This window comes from Palaemon carinicauda, chromosome 13 (assembly GCF_036898095.1).
Source record: "Palaemon carinicauda isolate YSFRI2023 chromosome 13, ASM3689809v2, whole genome shotgun sequence".
In the NCBI taxonomy this organism is placed as follows: Eukaryota; Metazoa; Arthropoda; class Malacostraca; order Decapoda; family Palaemonidae; genus Palaemon; species Palaemon carinicauda.
Window position 1 is genome coordinate 123106816 of NC_090737.1, and position 22500 is coordinate 123129315.

General features: G+C 32.8%; 1 protein-coding gene across 1 annotated transcript in view; it reads right to left on the reverse strand.

Moving 5' to 3' along the window:
• Window positions 1–7278: 7278 nt before the first annotated feature.
• The window catches only part of LOC137652396 (uncharacterized), a 22009-nt gene continuing 6787 nt past the window's right edge, over window positions 7279–22500 (reverse strand). The window contains exons 3-10 of the mRNA XM_068385784.1: window positions 21891–22030; window positions 20616–20741; window positions 19511–19565; window positions 15250–15371; window positions 14326–14434; window positions 12041–12152; window positions 11183–11308; window positions 7279–7542 (exon numbers count right to left, since the gene is read on the reverse strand). Coding sequence (XP_068241885.1) covers window positions 7443–7542; window positions 11183–11308; window positions 12041–12152; window positions 14326–14434; window positions 15250–15371; window positions 19511–19565; window positions 20616–20741; window positions 21891–22030 — 890 coding nt within the window. The 3' untranslated portion in view covers window positions 7279–7442. The remainder of the gene's footprint in view (window positions 7543–11182; window positions 11309–12040; window positions 12153–14325; window positions 14435–15249; window positions 15372–19510; window positions 19566–20615; window positions 20742–21890; window positions 22031–22500) is intronic.

Consider the following 22500-nt stretch of genomic DNA (forward strand, 5'->3'; position numbering starts at 1 on the left):
GCTTCAGAATAAGGAAAAAGAGTAACAATGCACCGCTAGGTATTCTGAAATTGAACACTGAAGCGTGGATTGTTTTAATCTGACTGAAAATTTTAAATAAATTTTATCACATTACTAATGGGTCCCTTTCCCTCTTTGAAAATTGTAGATATATTATGGAAATTATATTGTACGCCATCTCTCAAAGAGAGTATAAAATTTTGATAAAACGGAAACATATTCCAAAATTATTTTAGGTATAGGAATGATACTAGATTTATTATTATTATTATTATTATTATTATTATTATTATATCTGCTCTTAAATATGATAACCTTTTCTGTGGCACTAATTTTATGAGGGGTCAATTTCATATACTTCCTATCATTCTTCATCCAATGTTACTGGGTTGTGTTCAATCAGCAGATTACTAATGTTCATACTAAAAGATAACAAGATCTAGATTCGGTCATTTAGATTCTTTCCTTAATTGTAAAGAAATATAAACTTAATGTGTACAAATCTATGGTCAAAGTTTCAGCAAGTCCTTAGGCGTTGCCATTGGGCAGTACAGGTCGTGATTAAAATAAGCTAATTTCTTCAACTGATACTTTTTGGGTAGAAACAGACTAAGTCGTTTTATAGTTTATATATGGCATATCTGTTTTGACGTTGTCACTGTTTTTAAAATGATTTGTTGTTAGTTTGTTCTCATCATTTATTTATTTCCTTATTTCCTTTCCTCACTGGGCTATTTTTCCCTATTGGAGCCCTTGGGCTTATAGCATCTAGCTTTTCCAACTAGGGTTGTAGCTTGGCTAGTAATAATAATAATAATAATAATAATAATAATAATAATAATAATAATGAAATATGCCAATCTGGATGGTATTCACATGAAATTCTCTGCTGTACCAACCGTGTGTCACACGATCGTACATAGTAACGACATTTCATATTGTGTATATATTATGCTTGTATCTTCGCTCGCACTGATAAGAACCTGAAATAACATGTCTGTTTTTCTCACCGCACCGGTTAACAGTTAACGGTGAGAGGGAGAGGGGGGGGGGGGGGAGGAGCGAGTCACTCCGGGGTCACCAATGTGACGGGCCGAGAGAAGGTTGTGACCAGAGTTGCCACATATACAGATTAATCTTAGATGTAGGCTACAGGTTTTTCAGCATGATTAAGATTTTTAGGCTTTTTTTATAAAAAAAGCAAAATGTACAGATTTTTAGGAGACAATACATTTCCCTTGAAAAAAAAATCCAAATTTCAATTATTTTGACATTAGTAAACAGGAAATCTCCTTTTCTCTTTTTTTTCTTTCTTTCAGCCAATTGATTTACTCTAAATTACGTGTTATTTCTAGTAACATACCCTAAAATATAACCTACCAATTCCTCAGATTTTCTATACAGATAAATTTTACAATATACAGATTTATTCAGATTGTTTTCAATAAATATGCAGTTTTTTAATAAAAAAAATGTGGCAACACTGGTTGTGACTCGGTTGCTTTCATCCTGCCTTTGAGTCACAACCTCCTCTCGGCCCGTCACACTGCTAACCCGAGAGTATGAATTATCTTATTGGACAATGGCAAGAGTTCCATCGAATTGGTGTATCTTCTATAAAGACAATCCTCTCCTTCACAACTTCAAACTTTCTTTGAGCCGCTAGGGGGAGAAAATCATGAGATGATGGTTTTTCGTTATAAAGGAGGAAGCGACCACAGACTTCTGTTGAACATCCATTCTCCTGCAAATAATGAAAAAATGCATTTGCTTGGTTTGTAGTTGCTGATAGATCTACGCTTTCTGGGGCAGACAGGCTGCTGTCTCACTGATCTTGTGTAGCTGATATTACCTTGAGATTATGCCCACTATGGCATTGCTAAGTATCTGGCCATTGATAATCTACAACCACGGTCCAGGTCTATAAAGTAGCTCGACTGTGGCTACATCGTTGATCGGGGAAGCCAGGTTGTTGTCTCGCTCATCAGATCAAGGTGATGTCTTGTTGATACAAGTGATTTCAACGTTCATTACTCTTAAACAAAAACACTTCCAACGTAGAATTGTGGTTGGGGTTATCCTTCAATATGAATTCTAGTTTATGCCATATCGGATAAATATCTCTTCTGTGCGCCGCGCTGAAGTGTGCCTTGATGGCACCTTGTTGTATGGGGGAAGATAATCTCTTTAAGTCACATAAGTCTTATGAATTTATTTGCTGAGGCATATGTGGACTAGACATTTGTACAGGAAGACCAAATTGGTTCTCCTCAAGATATCTTTCACAGGAATTTTTTTTTCTTTTTTTGAGAATTTTGGTTTTTGTGGTCTTGTGATAGACCATGAAATTTAGCTTCTCCTATCATTTGACCAAGAGATCTGAAAGCTTCATTCCAGCTGTAACCAAGTTGTGGAATGAGCTTCCTAATCGGATAGTTGAACCAGTAGAACTTCAAAAGTTCAATAGCAGCAAATGGTTTTACGTTGAACAGGCTTGCGTAAGTCCTTTTATAGTTTATTTATCAAATATATGTTTTAATGTTGTTAATGTTTTTAGAATATTTTATTTTAATTTTCGTTACTTCTTATATCATTTATTTATTTTCTTATTTCCTTTCCTCACAGGGCTATTTTTCCCTGTTGGAGCTCTTGGGCTTATAGCATCTTGCTTTTCCTACTAGGGTTGTAGCTTAGATAATGATAATAATAATAATGATAATAATAATAATAATAATAATGTATCAAAGGTTCGTTATACACTAGTGTTATCCCTTCTGCGTATGTTAGGTCATTATTTATGATAGTCTGTTTCTGAGATCATAGAGCTTATGAATGACCATATTCACAGGGACTCATCAACACCACCCTTGTGTTCCAGCGACAGTCTTCCACACCAATTTGGACATATGTACAAAGAAGGTTCTCATTGCAATTCCGACTCCGGATAGCAAGGTTGGTAGCGTCGCAGACTTCTGTTTTGGAGGTCCCGAGTTCGGTCCCCGCTAGGGACGCGAATACCGTGAGACCTTCTACCGGGGGGTACTCCCAGGGTGGTGCCTGGGGGGAAGGTTAGAGGGGACTAGTGATAGCTAGGAGGATTAATACTACTGGAGATGCCCTAACTCACAATTCTTTCCTGAACCCGTGGGGGAAGGGTTTGGCCAGATTCACCCCTTCAAACTGTCAAATTTCGATCCCAAGTTAATCCTCCGACAGCGTACTGGTACTTAGTCCGTTTTACCCAGACTTTTGTTTATAGCCGATAACTATTTTCTTGTGCTATTTTATTAGCGATGGTCCCTTCCTGTGATGCTTTATCAAAAAAAAAAAAAAAAAAAAAAAAAAAAAAAAAAAAAAAAACAATGTTAAACTTGTAGCTCAACTTATTGGTGAATCAGTTACAAACTCCTTGGAATAATGAACTACAGTAAAATCGTTGACCTTTATAGCCGTCTATGGATGACATTGAACACAGCTTGTGATAATCTCACAACTGTTGTTACTGATTTTTGCCTAAAGGCAGGCAACTGATTTTTTTTCGTACAACCAAGAGCAGCACAGGAAGGAGCCATCGCTAATGAAAGCACAATTAGGGTTACCGTTTCTAAACGAAGGTCTGAATAGAACTGACTACAAATTCCAATACAGTGACAGAGATTAACTTGAAGGATCAAGAACTGACAGTTAGAAGGGTAAAAAACTGGCTTCCCTTAATCCGGGTCAGGGCATCTCCAGTTATTTTTCCTCCAAGAGTGATAGTCCCTGCTGGCTAATGGTCGCCCGAGGAGAACGATGTAAATCGTCTCAGTGGAGACCTAAAACCCGCAACTTTAACAATGCAGAGAGAACAGGTGTGCACACAGAAGTTACTGTACAGAGTATCCATGGGCTCCACTCTGGGAGTTTTCATAGCAATCTCCTCAATGAGCATCGAAGAAGAACGCGTCTTCGTCCGCCTGTAGAAGCCTGACTTCTGCATACGCTTCATCAGCGACATGTTTGTTAAGCCCAACACTACTCGGAAAGTTGAGGATCTTCACCCTGGCAATGAGCACCGACGTTATGGTAAAGGTATTACATAAACTACCCTCTTATACTACCAGGGCTACTTGCCAATTCATTAACCAATACAACAAATTCCTACCATTCAGGAACATTAAAGAACTCCATATACATATGACTCAGACTGCCATATGTCTTAAGTGTACCTTTACTTGCCTAAAAGATAAGCAATGTCATGCTCGAAACGACTCACACCAGATAAGCAACAGAAGAAGAATGTAACCAAATTCAAACAGAACCAGAATCTCCCAAGATCAATGGTTATGGATTTGCTGTTATTTTTACACAGAATCTATATAAATTGAACAGATATTACTTATACAATAAAAAAAAAAATAATCTCAGTGACCATCTATAGTCAATTCTTTTTAGCGAGGCAGATTTGCACAGACTCGCAAGGGTGTCCTTTTAGCTCGGAAAAGTTTGCTGCTCGCTGATTGGTAAGAGAAGATAATTCTAACCAATCAGATAGCAGGAAACTTTTCCGAGCTAAAAGGGCACCGCTGCGAGTCTCTGCAAATTTGCCTCATTAAAAAAAATTGAGTATAGATCTTCTTACTTTGATGTATGAATATTGGTATTCCACTAGCGGAACACAGTAGCAGTGAATGAAGAATCATAGGAAGCATAAAAAGAATTTTTTTAGTGAATTAAAATTGCAATAATTATCAAGCTTGAAAAGCGTCTGACACGATCAAAAAGTTTATGACATTATAACTTATAACGTCAACCACCTTCTACTCCTAAATCGTTAAGGAGACCTTTAGCATAAACCCAGAATGATTAAGGATTTTTGCAAAACTGACTACTGAAAAAAAAAAAAAATCTTTTAAAATCTTCTTTGGGGAAGCGGGAATCTTTTCATTCAGGAATCAGCTTTTCCTTAGCAATATTATAACAGATGGTCCATTCTTTTATGGAATTGGAATATTCCTGATGATAACCCTCATAGGAAGAATCTATTCCCTACATAATTAAACGTGGAATATTCTTGATTATAATCCTAAAACGAAGAGTCCCTTTACTTAGAAACTTATCATCAAATATTCTCAAAAATAATCCTCAACTCAAATGAGGTTGGCCCGGGCACCAGCCACCCGTTGAGATACTACCGCTAGTGTCAATGGGTCCTTTGGCTGGCCAGACAGTACTACACTGGATCCCTCTCTCTCGTTACATTTCCTTTTCTCCTTTGCGTACACTTACACCGAATAGTCTGGCCTATTCTCCTCTATCCTAATACAACTACAAACACAAACAAGTCTTTTTCTCTCAAAGGGTTAACTACTGCACTGTAATTGTTCAGTGGCCACTTTCCTCTTCGGTACACGAGACTCTTTAGTTATGGTAAGCAGCTTTTCTAGGAGGACACTCCAAAATCAAACCATTGTTCTCTAGTCTTCGGTAGAGCTTTAGCCTCTGTACAATGTCTTCCACTGTCTTGGGATAAAGTATTGTATAAGGGTGCACTCGGCCATACTATTTTATCTTATTTATCTTCTGGTTTTTTGTTTAAGTTTTTTATAGTGTAGTATTTGATAGAGCTATAACCCCCGTATCAAGGCTTCCACTGTCTTGAAGTATTGCATAAAGGTACACTCGGGCATACTATATTATCTTATTTCTCTTCTGTTTTTTTTTTTTTTTTTTTTTTTTTTTTTCATTGAAGTTTTGTATAGTTTATGAGGGCATACTATTTCATCTTATTTCTCTTCTTCTGTTTTTTTTTTTTTTATTGTAGTTTTGTATAGTTTATATATGAAAGAGTCATTTTAATATTGTCACTATTCCAAAAATATTTTAATTGTTCATTACTTCTCTTGTAATCTATTTATTTCCTTTCCTCACTGGGTTATAGTTCCTTGTTGGAGCCCTTGGGCTTATAGCATCCCGCTTTTCTAACTAGGGTTCTAGCATAGCTAGTAATAATAATAATAATAGTAAAACTTAGCCAGAGTATTCTTGATGGCAATCTTCAAACAAGGAATCTATTCACTTTGGAATACATCGTTGACTGAACAATCCTATCTTCGTCGAAATTTAAGACTTTTTTTTTTTTTAGATTCTCCTCCAATGAAATCCCGCTGTTTAGAAACTTATATATTTTTGGGATACTTTTTTCAATGGGAAATTCATATAACATTATTTTCTAGGTCTCTGTTTTTCCATTCTCTTTAGAAACCATATTTGAAAAGCGATGACATTTTGATAACAGTAAATCTCCTGCAATTATCAAAGTAAATGAGGTGGAACAGTAATTGAAACACTGGTAATGTTAAAAAAAACTATTATTTTCGTAGTATACTTAATCGGGTCCCTAAATGAGGCTTCTTCTATAGTAAGGGTTTATCACCTTTTGTTAGAAATTAAAAAAATAAAATGCGGGAAATCGCATTTCAAAATTGACAACATTCAAACGACGACTAAATTTTCATTTTTCAAGATATCTCAAATCTGATTTTTGCATTTTAAAGCTCATTTCATATAATTTTCATCCTATATGACGTCATTCACGTAATTATAATCTTAACCTCCCAAATATTTACGATGGAAAGATAAACACTTACTCAAGGTATATAGTTCCTTATTTTATATACCTTACCCTTACTATAGGAAATGCCTCAAATGTGGAATGACAATATGAATGTTCTCAAATCTATTGGGAAATTAGTTAAAATTTTTTTTGTAATTTTGTTTACAAAATGCATTATAAAATAAGAAGCTTTGCATATGATCTAAACTAGGGACGGCTAACCTTTCGTTTCCCATGCACCCAATTTTTCACTTCTAATTCAGATGCACCACACAAACTTTAACCCCCTTTCAAGTATAGTGATTTGGACATATCTGGCGGTTATACATATAATCATTTGCTATATATATACACACATACTTACATATATATATATATATATATATATATATATATATATATATATATATATATATATATATATATATATATATATATATGATAAATTTTGCACGTTCATCCATGTTTTTTTTTTTTTTTTTTATTCAAATAAGCCATATATTTTTGATACATTAATGTCTGGATTCTCTGAACGACCTCAGGATCAGAGCCCCATGTCGAAATCACAAGCTCTTGTCTTTGAGTGATTTCACCTGGGGCTCTGATCCCGAGGTCGTTCAGAGAATCCAGACATTAATTCATCAAAAATATATGGCTTATTTTAATATATATTATTAGTATTATTATTTTTTTATGAGCAGGCATGTTATTTCTTTTATTATCTTGCACCACTTGTAATCGTGAAATGCGCCATAGGTTGGCCACCCCTGATATTATTTCTAAACCTAATGATAATGTTAGTAAAGAACTCTGAATATCTTCAAGGCTTCATTTTGTCTTCTGGTGTTTAGTGAGGCTTTCCAGTGTAGAGGCAAAGGGGACTTCTTTCTTCCTGACACTCTTCATCAGTGAAGTAATAATAGTGCTCGTATGTTATGGCTGCGCACCTGTAAAAAAAAAAAAAAGTTTTTTTTTTTTTTTTATCAAGGAGAGATAGGAAATTTTAGGAGTTTTGGAAAATTTAAGAATGTTGAGAAAATTCGGGAAAATTAAAAAAAAATAGCAATTTTTTTAAAATTTAAAAAAACAATTTTTTTTTTAAATTTATAGGAAATTTTGAAAATATATTGGAAATCTTTATAATTTATGGGAAAATTTTGAAAAATTTATAAGAAATATTAGAGTTTATAGGAAATTTTTGAAAATTTAAAGGAAATTTTTGAAAATTTAGTAAAATTCGAAAATTTATAGGAAAATGTAAAATTTTCGTAAAGTTTTGTAAATTTATAGGAAAATTTAGAAATTTTTGAAAACAAATATTCAGAAAAGCAAATTCATTAGGGGTAAATTTTAGGAAAATTAAGGTCAAATTTATTCAGAGGATATTTTATAAAAATAGAAAATATTTTTAGGGTATTCTGAATAAAAAGAATTCGAATATATTCTAAACGAACGATATTCTACACAGAAGAAATTTACTTCTACGATATTTGAGAAACATTAAAAGCAAATTGATTTCTGAGCTATTCTGGAAAATTTGTGACAATTTCGAAACTGAAAAACAGGAAAAATTGAGAAACTAAAGCAATTTATGTAAAATCTACAAAACATGAAAATCTATGAATAAAAAATCCGGGGAATTTAAAAAAAAAATTGACAATTGAAAATAATTTTTGTAAGAATACTCAAACAGTAAATCTATTTATTGGATTTTCTGAAAATTTAAAGATATGATTAGAAAGTGAAAATCTACTTCAGGACTTTCAAAAAATGTTGGAAATTATAATTATGAACGTTTTCTTTTTTAAACAATTTAAGACAACGAAAAAATCTATTTCAGAGATATTATGCAACATGAAAAATAATTGTAATGTTCAAATTTGTTTTTGGAAAATTCTAGTCAAGACTACTGAAGAGGAAATTTGAAAAAAATTTAAACTAACCATAAAGTGCCTTAATTTGATAGGTAGTAGATTGGCTAGGGCACCAGCCACCCGTTGAGATACTACCGCTAGAGAGTCACGGGGTCCTTTGACTGACCTGACAGTACTACATTGCGCCCTTCTCTCTGGTTACGGTTAATTTTTCCTTTGCCTACACATACACAGAATGGTCGGGCCTATTCCTTACAAATCTCCTCTGTCCTCATACGCCTGACAACACTGACATTACCAAACAATTCCTCTTCACCAAAGGGGTTAACTACGGCAATGTAATTGTTCAGTGGCTACTTTCCTCTTGGTAAGGGTAGAAGAGACTCTTTAGCTATGGTAAGCAGATCTCCTAGGAGAAGTACACTCCGAAATCCAACCATTGTTCTCTAATCTTGGGTAGTGGCATAGCCTCCCTGCACCATGGTCTTCCACTGCCTTTGGCTAGAGTTCTATTGCTTGAGGGTACACTCGGGCACACTATCCTGTCTTATTTCTCTTCCCCTTGTTTTGTTGAAGTTTTTATAGTTTATATAGGAAATGAAACAATCATTTCATTGTTTCATTTGTTGATGTCAGCTACCCCCCAAAATTGGGGGAGTGCCTTGGTATATGTATGTGTATGTATATAGGAAATATTTATTTTGGTGGTGTTGTTGTTCTTAAAATATTTTATTTTTCCTTGTTTCCTTTCCTCACTGGGCTACTTTTCCCTGTTGGATCCTTTGGGCTTATACCATCTTACTTTTTCAACTAGGGTTGTAGCTTGGCTAATAATAATAATAATAATAATAATAATAATAATAGGCCTAAATATAGGGAATGCAAGGCTCTATTTTTATATTATAATTATTATTATTATTATTATGCTAAGCTACAGCCCTTGTCGGAAAAGCGCGATACTATACAGTAAGCCCTAGGGCTCCAACAGGGAAAACTGCCCAGTGAAGAAAGGAAATAAGGAAAAATTAGAGAAGTTTAAGAACAATAATAACATTAAAATAAATCTTTCATATATTAACTATAAAAACTTGAAAATAACAAGAGGATGAAATAATTCAAAATAACGAGAAGAGGAGATACAAGATAGAATAGTGTGCTCTAGTGTATCCTCAAGCAAAAGATCTCTAACCCAAGACAGCGGAAGACCACGGTACAGAGGCTATAGCACTACCCAAGACTAGAGAGCCTCTTCTACCCTTACCAAGAGGAAAGTACTCACTGAACAATTACAGTGCAGTATTTAAGCTTTTAAGTGAAGAAGAGTTGTGTGGAGAATGTGTAAAGAATAGGCCAGACTATTCTGTGATAGTGTCAGCAAAGTTGAAATGAGCCGTAACCAGAGAGAGGGATCGGAAAAGTTGAAATGAGCCGTAACCAGAGAGAGGGATCCAATGTAGTGCTGTCAGGCCAGTCAAAGGACCCAATAACTCTCAAGCGGTAGTATCTCAACGGGTGACTGATGTCTTGGCCAACCTACTACCTAGGGAGTGCAATCTCTGACAGAGATAGGAAATGAAATTGACAATAGATAGAGAGTATGTAAATACTTAATACAATTTACATTAGGGATGTGAGCAATTAGATACAAGTTTTTTCGATTTAAAAAAAAAATATCGTATGACTCTGGTTTTTCTGAATGTAATGGAGATTAGACTGTACAGACTTGCAACGTGATAGAGATTAGATTGTACAGACTTGCAACGTGATAGAGATTAGACTGTACAGACTTGCAACGTGATAGAGATTAGATTGTACAGACTTGCAACGTGATAGAGATTAGACTGTACAGACTTGCAACGTGATAGAGATTAGATTGTACAGACTTGCAACGTGATAGAGATTAGACTGTACAGACTTGTAACGTGATAGAGATTAGACTGTACAGACTTGTAACGTGATAGAGATTAGACTGTGCAGACTTGCAACGTGATAGAGATTAGACTGTACAGACTTGTAACGTGATAGAGATTAGACTGTACAGACTTGCAACGTGATAGAGATTAGATTGTACAGACTTGCAACGTGATAGAGATTAGACTGTACAGACTTGTAACGTGATAGAGATTAGACTGTACAGACTTGTAACGTGATAGAGATTAGACTGTGCAGACTTGCAACGTGATAGAGATTAGACTGTACAGACTTATAACGTGGCAGAGATTAGACTCTTCAGACATGCAACGTGACAGAGATTAAACTGTGCAGACTTATAACGTGACAGAGATTAGACTATACAGACTTGTAACGAGTTATTAGACGCGATACTTTCCGTATAAAATCGACATTGCTCTAAGAAACTTTAGGAGTAATATGATAATTATGTGATTTCCTCGTCAAAACTATCTCGAATATTTTAAATCTCTAAGGAGCTCTAACTGAAAATCAAGACAATCTAAATTTCAAGGAGTTCTAACTGAAAATTAAGACAATAATCAAAACTCTAAGGAGTTCTATTTTAAAATCAAGACAATGATCTAAATTTGAAGGAGTTCTAACTGAAAATTAAGATATAAATCTAAACTCTAAGGAGCTCTATTTGAAAATCAAGACAAAATTTTCCACCATTCCTTACACACGTCGAGTCTCAAGCCGAGGGCCTTTGAAAAGAAGATATAAAAGAAAATATCGTGATACTAAGCCTAGGATCACTTACCATCCTGCCAATCGTTGAGCAGGTGCCTGGAGGTAATGGTAGCAAGGGTCCTTAGGCGAGGCAGGCGGTGTAGGACTGAAAGGATCCGTATGTGGGGGAGATCGCGGGACACATGAGCTGCTGTACCTGTAGAAGTAAAGGAAAACTTCGATTGAGAAGATAGGAAAAAAAAAGAAAAAAAAAAGTTGGTCGACTGTATCATTGATTGTTCATGTTTAAAGGTTTAAAGGCCACTCATGAATGGTAGAGGCAAGGGACAGTGACATTGTCCTAGGAGGCAGGACAATGCCCTAGAGACTGACCATATATTATATGATCAGCGCCCAAGCCACCTCTCCACCCAAGCTAGGACCAGGGAGGGCCAGGCAATGGCTGCCGATCACTCAGCAGATAGACCTAGGCTCCCCCAAACCTTAGCTCACAAGGATGGTAAGGCTGCAGACACTAATGGCACTAACGTGTCTGGGCGGAACTCGAACCCCCGACTGGCAAACACCAGGCAGAGACGTTAACAATCAGGCCACGACAACCTTGTATAAATGTAGAGTGAACATCTTTGACCTTAGAAAGAGGAACTACAGGAAACTATCATGGCAAAGGACAACGGAAAGACAAAATACGATTGTTTATAGGCAATATTCTAGACAAATATTTTCGAAAGAAGAAATAAAACAAACACAAAAATACGAAAGACAAAGGAAATTATTGTACTAAGCCTAGGTCTTTGATTTTCTATCAAGTTTGCAATATTTGACTTTGATTATCGTAAGCAATGCGAGCGAAGGCCTAGGTCTTGGATTTTCCAGTTAGCATTATTTGACTTTATTATAAACAAAGCGAGTCACCATACTAAATTACCTTGTAGCCCAGAAGGGTGAGCCTAATGGCAAAGGCGTGTCATCATATACCCAAGACCAGGCGTTCGTGTCCACATCGAACCGACCGCCAATCCAGTAATCAGTCGTGAATTCTGAAAATAATAATAATTAGAAAAATATAAAACAAAGCCATATATTGGTAAGCTTTCTGAACATTATGGACACAGGTATTATCATTTATATAAGGATTAACTTTAGGAGGAAACAGAACATTCATTTTCATAATCATTTTCTATACCTTCGAGACAGAAAATTATGTTCTAAACGAGCAACATCTTATACGTTCATTATAAACCCCATGCAACATTTATACATGTATCTCCTTTAGTTTTTATATGAGTTCTTTTTCATGCTTTACTTTCTTTCAGCACTTATTTCATCATTTCGCTTAATTCAGGCTGAAACGTCAGTATCATCAGCACTGCTCTTCAATGTTATGACACTATTCTTGTGTTATATTTCAGCAAAAAATCTTGCTATCCTCCACATATGTCTAGTAAATCCCAAGAACAACACAAACAAATATATGAACTAACTATAAGTAAATTTTTTTTAGTGAGGCATATTTGCACCGACTCGCAGGGGTGCCCTTTAAGCTCGGAGAAGTTCCCTGATAGCTGATTGGTCGGAAGTATTTTTGTCCAAATACTTACGACCAATCAGCGATCAGGAAACTTTTCCGAGCAAAAGGGGCACCCCTGCGAGTCGGTGCAAACCTTCCTAACTAAAAAAAAATTGACTATAGATCGGATACTAGGTAGAGCACAGTGCCATCGCTACCGCCACTTTTGTCAATGAAATTCATATATCATTTTGTACTTCACAAGATAGGCGATTGAATTATGCGCATTTCGACATTAGTTTCATGCAAATCAGATAAAAATTGGCCATGATATGACAAAAAGACGTTTATGACCTTTTCATGACCTTGGCCTTGACTTTTGACCCAATCAATCGCAAAATCTAATCAAAATTGTCCTTTGATCATGGGCAATCATCCCACCAAATTTCATGACATTCGGTCTAATAGTTTTTGAGTTAGGCGAATCACAAACACACAAACAGACACAAAACAAATACACGAAGTTGGCGAATGTAATAATTTCCTAAAAGTCATCATTTGTACGTTTTTTCAGACCACCAATTCCATTAAATTTCCTAAAAGTCATCATTTCTACCTTTTTTCAGACCACCAATTCCATTAATTTCCTAAAAGTCATCAATTGTACTTTTTATCTAGACCTCCAATTCCAAAATCCATCAAACAGACATCTTATAGCTATGCAATTGTCTCTACCTTCATCCTTTTCTCAGTAATTTTAAAGAACTATCATTCGTATGCTACTCTGCACGAGAGATGCGTGCGTGTTATAATATCCAGGTGTTTGTAAGTTGGGATTCCACAACTCATATCATATATTCTTAGGAATAAGGCCATACATCCCACAACCCGCGGTTCTCTTACATTAAAGACTTGGAAAAAATGTGCTTTCCTATCTTTTTCAAATTTCTCCATCTCTTTATTTATTTCATTTTTTGTCGCGTTGCGTACGGTATTATATATATATATATATATATATATACATATATATATATATATATATATATATATATATATATATATATATATATATTATATATAGCATATATACAGTATATATATAATATATATATATATATATATATATATATATATATATATATATTATATATACCATATATACAGTATATATATATATATATATATATATATATATATATATATATATATATATATATATATATGTATATATATAAATAAATATATATATATATATATATATATATATATATATATATATATATATATATATATATTATAGATAGCATATATATATATATATATATATTATAGATAGCATATATATATATATATATATATCTATATATATATATATATATATATATATATATATATATATATATATATATATATATATATATATATATATATATATATATATAAAATAGCGTACGCAACGCGTCAAAAGTGAAAAAAAAAATAAAGAGATGGAGAAAGAAATTGAATGTGAAGAAAAAACTGTTGAACTAAAAGTCTATCAAACAAAAAAAAAAAGAGATGAAAAAATGAAATGTAACAAAAATAAAAAACTCTATACCACAAATTATTAATTTAAAACAGAGAGAGAGAGAGAGAGAGAGAGAGAGAGAGAGAGAGAGAGAGAGAGAGAGAGAGAGAGAGAGAGAGAGATTCATTGTACTCACGAGACGTCATCATATATTCCATGAGTTTCTCATGACTGACGAAGCCCTTGATGGCCACTAAGTCTCCACCGATTGAGAGGCAAAACTGCCTTGCCTCTGGCCACGGGACCTAATGAGAGAGAAAAGATGAGTAAAATGAAACAAAAATATTTAAATTGTTTATAAAAGAATACAAACATGATACATAAAACATATTCAAAGTACTAATACGTGATCATGAGATAGAAATAAATTAGGTCAAAAAGAAACCTCACAGCTATAAGAATATTGAGAAACATCACAACTTTGTTTAAGAATATTGAGAAACCTTACAACTCTAAGGGTTTAGAGAAACCAGACAACTACGAGAATAGATATATTCTTAGAAATGCCTTAAATACATAGACGAAAGAACTATGTTGGCAAATATGTCGTAGACAGAGAAAGAATGAGGCTTTAGACATAAGAAAAGGATAATGAAGAAAGAGATAGGTTTTATTATGGGAATGAATTTATATTATAACTACATTATAAATCAATAAACAATTACTTTGCAAACAAGGAATGTATAAGTTCTAATCAAGAAAGGTATTACAGTTCCATGCAGAGAAAGAATTTGCATGGAAACAAGAATATATTACTTCCATAAAAGGAAGAAATTAAGAAAACAAAAATAAGAATTAAGAAATTGTGTCGAAGTAAATACTATATTTAGAAATTCAAAATTTATTAAGTTCCAAACAAGAAAGTAATAAAGCTTATGTGAAGATCAAATTTTGTTGGAATCTAAAATAAAAATTCTAGTTTTCAGACAATGAAAAAAAAAAAAAAAAAAAACATTAACTATTAGCAAAGGAATGCAAGGAAGGAATCAGATTCCTTTAAGAAATTCGAAGAGAGAACTTCCAGCTATAAAGAGAGAGGGACAACTGACCAAAATCCTACCTTTGCTGGAGAGAAGAAAGAGAGGCAGGCGTCCCCTACTCGAGTGTAGAACATGGGACAAGAAGCGGTATTATTGAAGGTTGAGTTGACACCTTTTTTAATTAGATTCACCAACTCCTGGGCTGTAGAAATTCCAGAGGAAAATGACGGGTAAATAGACAAAAAATAAAGCACGGGGAATGTAAGTGAAGTAGATTCTAGAGGCAACTGACACATTTAGGATGAATGTAAGTGATTTAATTTAAAAGGAAACTGACACGTAAATAGAAAAAAAATTAAATATTTTGGGGGAATGTAAGTGATGTGGATTCTAGAGGAAACTGACACGTAAATAAACGAAAAATAAAACATTTAGGGGGAATGTAAGTGATGTGGATTCTAGAGGAAACCGACACGTAAATAAACGAAAAATAAAACATTTAGGGGGAATGTAAGTGATGTAGATTCTAGAGGAAACCGACACGTAAATAAACGAAAAATAAAACATTTAGGGGGAATGTAAGTGATGTGGATTCTAGAGGAAACCGACACGTAAATAAACGAAAAATAAAACATTTAGGGGGAATGTAAGTGATGTAGATTCTAGAGGAAACCGACACGTAAATAAACGAAAAATAAAACATTTAGGGGGAATGTAAGTGATGTAGATTCTAGAGGAAACCGACACGTAAATAAACGAAAAATAAAACATTTAGGGGGAATGTAAGTGATGTAGATTCTAGAGGAAACCGACACGTAAATAAACGAAAAATAAAACATTTAGGGGGAATGTAAGTGATGTAGATTCTAGAGGAAACCGACACGTAAATAAACGAAAAATAAAACATTTAGGGGGAATGTAAGTGATGTAGATTCTAGAGGAAACCGACACGTAAATAAACGAAAAATAAAACATTTAGGGGGAATGTAAGTGATTTAATTCAAGAGGAAACTGACACGTAAATAGACAAAAAATGAAACATTTGGATGGAATGCAAGTGATTTAATTCAAGAGGAAACTGACACATAAATACACAAAAAATAAAACATTTGGGGGGAATATAAGTGATTTAATTCAAGAGGAAACTGACACGTAAATACACAAAAAATAAAACATTTGGATGGAATGTAAGTGATTTAATTCAAGAGGAAACTGACACATAAATACACAAAAAATAAAACATTTGGGGGGAATATAAGTGATTTAATTCAAGAGGAAACTGACACGTAAATACACAAAAAATAAAACATTTGGATGGAATGTAAGTGATTTAATTCAAGAGGAAACTGACACATAAATACACAAAAAATAAAACATTTGGATGGAATACAAGTGATTTAATTCAAGAGGAAACTGACACGTGAATACACACACAAAAAAAAAAATAAAACATTTGGGGGGAATGTAAGTGATTTAATTCAAGAAGAAACTGACACGTAAATACACAAAAAATGAAACATTTGGATGGAATGCAAGTGATTTAATTCAAGAGGAAACTGACACATAAATACACAAAAAATAAAACATTTGGATGGAAAGCAAGTGATTTAATTCAAGAGGAAACTGACACGTAAATACACAAAAAAAAAATATAACATTTGGGGGGAATGTAAGTGATTTAATTCAAGAGGAAACTGACACGTAAGTACACAAAAATAAAACATTTGGATGGAATGCAAGTGATTTAATTCAAGAGGAAACTGACACGTAAATACACAAAAAATAAAACATTTGGATGGAATGCAAGTGATTTAATTCAAGAGGAAACTGACACGTAAATATACAAAAAATAAAACATTTGGATGGAATGCAAGTGATTTAATTCAAGAGGAAACTGACACGTAAATACACAAAAAATAAAACATTTGGATGGAATGCAAGTGATTTAATTCAAGAGGAAACTGACACGTAAATACACAAAAAAATAAAACATTTGGGGGGAATGTAAGTGATTTAATTCAAGAGGAAACTGACACGTAAATACACAAAAAATGAAACATTTGGATGGAATGCAAGTGATTTAATTCAAGAGGAAACTGACATGTAAATACACAAAAAATAAAACATTTGGATGGAATGCAAGTCATTTAATTCAAGAGGAAACTGACACGTAAATACACAAAAAATAAAACATTTGGATGGAATGCAAGTGATTTAATTCAAGAGAAACTGACACGTAAATACACAAAAAAATAAAACATTTGGGGGGAATGTAAGTGATTTAATTCAAGAGGAAACTGACACGTAAATACACAAAAAATTAAACATTTGGATGGAATGCAAGTGATTTCATTCAAGAGAAAACTGACACGTAAATAGACCAAAAAAATAAAACATTTGGGGGGAATGTAAGTGATTTAATTCAAGAGGAAACTGACACGTAAATACACAAAAAATAAAACATTTGGGTGGAATGCAAGTGATTTAATTCAAGAGGAAACTGACACGTAAATATACAAAAAATAAAACATTTGGATGGAATGCAAGTGATTTAATTCAAGAGGAAACTGACACGTAAATACACAAAAAATAAAACATTTGGATGGAATGCAAGTGATTTAATTCAAGAGGAAACTGACACGTAAATACACAAAAAAATAAAACATTTGGGGGGAATGTAAGTGATTTAATTCAAGAGGAAACTGACACGTAAATACACAAAAAATTAAACATTTGGATGGAATGCAAGTGATTTAATTCAAGAGGAAACTGACACGTAAATACACAAAAAATAAAACATTTGGATGGAATGCAAGTGATTTAATTCAAGAGGAAACTGACACGTAAATACACAAGAAATAAAACATTTGGATGGAATGCAAGTGATTTAATTCAAGAGGAAACTGACACGTAAATATACAAAAAATAAAACATTTGGATGGAATGCAAGTGATTTAATTCAAGAGGAAACTGACACGTAAATACACAAAAAATAAAACATTTGGATGGAATGCAAGTGATTTAATTCAAGAGGAAACTGACACGTAAATACACAAAAAAATAAAACATTTGGGGGGAATGTAAGTGATTTAATTCAAGAGGAAACTGACACGTAAATACACAAAAAATTAAACATTTGGATGGAATGCAAGTGATTTAATTCAAGAGAAAACTGACACGTAAATAGACCAAAAAAATAAAACATTTGGGGGGAATGTAAGTGATTTAATTCAAGAGGAAACTGACACGTAAATATACAAAAAAAAAAAACATTTGGGTGGAATGCAAGTGATTTAATTCAAGAGGAAACTGACACGTAAATACACAAAAAATAAAACATTTGGATGGAATGCAAGTGATTTAATTCAAGAGGAAACTGACAAGTAAATAGACAAAAAATCGAACATGTTGGGTAAAATTATGTAATGTATTTGATTTCATCAAAATATATCACATGATTATAAATCTGTTGGCTAAGCAACCTTGGCTTCAAGTCATAGTTGAAAAGATAACAATCAATGAATTATTATTATTACTATTATTATTACTAGCCACGCTACAACCCTAGTTGGAAAAGCAAGATGCTATAAGCCCAAGGGCTTCAATAGGGAAAAATAGCCCAGTGAAGAAAGGAAATAAATAAAAGATGAGAACAAATTAACACTAAATAATTCTACAAACAGTAATAACATCAAAACAGATATGTCATATATAAACTATAATTAGACTAATAAATTTACATCAGCCTGTTCAACATAAAAACATTTGCCTGATATATTTGACTTAATACAATGTCCTTCAAAAATCTTAAATTTTGGTAGATTTACTGATTATGTTTCTAAAATAGGAGTTGGCATACTGTGATATTTTGTGTAACACAAATAAATATTCTTTTTTATTTTGTTACCTGGGTACTCGCTCAAGGGTTTTTAGAATCCATTGTTCTGGGCATGAGTTAATTTAATTAATAAATTGTTAAATTAAAAACATTTTCTTCATTTGATATATAATAAAAAAAAAAAGAATCTCTACGATCATAACCAAATTAATGTATTACTTGAACACCGGATTTATAACTGTCCATTCAGTTTTATGCATTGCCCTGGACATGAAGTAATTTAATTAATAAATTGTTTAATTAAGAACATATTTCTTAATTTGATAAATTATAAAAAAAATAATCTCTACGATTATGACCAAATTAATGTATTACTTGAACACTAGATTTATGAATGTCCATTCAGTTTTATGCATTTAATTAATAATTTGTTAAATTAAAAACACATTTCTTCATTTGATCAATAATAAAAAAAAAAAAGAATCTTCACGATTTATACTCACTGAGAACCAGTCCTGTATCATTTTCTTGTACTTCGAGAACTTTGCTCCTCACCAACTGCCATGAGGAAGAATATTATTAGAATAATAATAGCCCTCCGTGATGGTGTCAACCAAATCATAGATTTCTTAGCTTATATAAAGGTGGTAAATTATAATTATTACAATTTATTACATACAGACTCGATTATATTGCAATTTATTGCTGACCATAGACAAAACACAAACGCATATATATATATATATATATATATATATATATATATATATATATATATATATATATATATACTCATGGGCGTTTAGAGCTCCGCTTGGTAGAGGTAGAGGGATGTCCATGTATATATAAACATACACACACACACACACATATATATATATATATATATATATATATATATATATATATATATATATATATATATATATATATGTATGTAAATATACACACACATGGATTTACATATACATTTACCATGCTGAGCTCTAAACCCATAAGTATACACACACACACACACATATATATATATATATATATATATATATATATATATATATATATATATATATATATATATATATATATATATATATATACATAATTCATGTGTTTATATGTTATAAATTTGATCAGTAATAAATTGCATAAGTTTTGGAGCCTGTGTGTTTTGAGCCTGTGTGTAATAAATTTTGATAATGATTATTTACACGATTTACATATGTATATATATACACATACATATATATATATATATATATGTATATATATATATATATATATATATATATATATATATATATATATATATAATATATAATATATATACATATGTGTATATATATATATATGTATATACATACACACACAAATACATATATATATATATATATATATATATATATATATATATATATATATATATATATATATATATATATATGTACATATATATATATATATATTTATAATAGTAATGATCAATTCTCATGCTTGCTAAAAGAAAAATATTACACTAACATAGCGTCAAAATTGCGCGCATGATTTCACCTCTGTATCAAAAGATAATATTTATTCTTTTAATCGTCCACAATATTTCATCCTCCTTACCTCGCAAATCCTTTCTTGGCCAGGACATCCACTGTCACAGAAATCCTGTAGGGATTGGCATCCTAGGTTGCTTGGTCTGCTACAATAGTATTGACCGGAGCTGCATCGAGAGTCGTGTTTCCAAACCTGGAAAAGTTATTTCTACTTCGGATTATTCAAATCAAACTCTATCACTTATTAAAATCTCTGATTCTTCGATAAAAGAAAATTTATTGTTGTTGTTGTTATTATTATCATCATCATTATTAGTCCTACTATTACTACTAATTTAATATTACTACTACCAAAGCATCAATCCTATAGTCAATTTCTTTTGGCGATGCAGATTTGCACCGACTCGCAGCGGTGCCCTTTTAGCTCGGAAAAGTTTCCTGATCGCTGATTGGTTGGACGAGATAATTCTAACCAATCAGCGATCAGGAAACTTTTCCGAGCTAAAAGGGCACCGCTGCGAATAGGTGCAAATCTGCCTCGATAAATGAAATGGACTATAGTTGGAAAAGTAGGATATTATTATTATCATTATTATTATTATTATCATTATTATTATTATTATTATTATTATTATTAGTAGTAGTAGTAGTAGTAGTAGTAGTAGTAGTAGTAGTAGTAGTAATACTACTACTACCTAAGCTTCAACTCTAGCTGTAAAAGCAGGATGCTATAAGACCAGGGGGTCCAATAGGGAACAATTCTCGAGTGAGGAAAGGGAATAAGAAAATAAATAAACTACAAGAGAAGCAATAAACAATTAAAATTAAGTATCGTAAGAACAGTAACAACATTAGAATAGATCTTCATACATAAACCATAAAGACTTGAAACAGGGGAAGAGAAATAAGTTAAAACAAGAGAACATTTTAATGTTTTCGGGAATAATGTCAATAATTCATGAATACTCCATTAGTCACTGAAAGGGATAAATTATTTTGCTTTAGAATATAACCGCAGATTTATATAGACAGATATTCTTTACTTTACTTTTACTTTAAGGACTGCTTTCCTAGCCCTGTTATGTAGAGGAACCTGTCTACAGGACCTACAAAATTGGTTTATCGTAGGCCTACATATTCTTAGGTATTTTGCATATCACACCGCATAAACATTACTAAGAGTCAAAAACGTTAAAGTCAGAAACAGCAGTTTTAATGGTGGGAATAAAATCCTTTATATGAGATTTAGAAGAGAGAGAGAGAGAGAGAGAGAGAGAGAGAGAGAGAGAGAGAGAGAGAGAGAGAGAGAGAGAGAGAGAGAGAGAGAGAGAGAATAACTTACCGAACAGATTAGTGGATCTTCATCCGAACCATCTGAACAGTGATTGTCTCTATTACAGACATAATGATGGCTGACACATTCGTTCCCCGTTCTGCAGTTTATTTGCCCTGCAGGACAAGATGAGCCTTGAGCCTGACCTGCTGTATGGAAAAAAAAAAAAAACAAGAGATTATGCTAATGCTACAGCACGTAAAAAATACTAAAATGCAGCAATACTAACTCTGACCTGCTGTATAGAAAATAAAACGAGAGATTATGCCATGCTACAGCAGGTAAAAAATAGTAAAATGCAGCAATACTCTGACCTGCTGCATAGAAAATAAAACAAGAGATTATACCATTGCTACAGCAGGTAAAAAATAGTAAAATGCAGCAATACTCTGACCTGCTGTATGGAAAATAAAACAAGAAATTATGCCATGCAACAGCAGGTAAAAAATAGTAAAATGCAGCAATACTCTGACCTCCTGTATAGAAAATAAAACAAGAAATTATGCCATGCTACAGCAGGTAAAAAATAGTAAAATGCAGCAATACTCTGACCTGCTGTATAGAAAATAAAACAAGAGATTATGCCATGCTACAGCAGGTAAAAAATAGTAAAATGCAG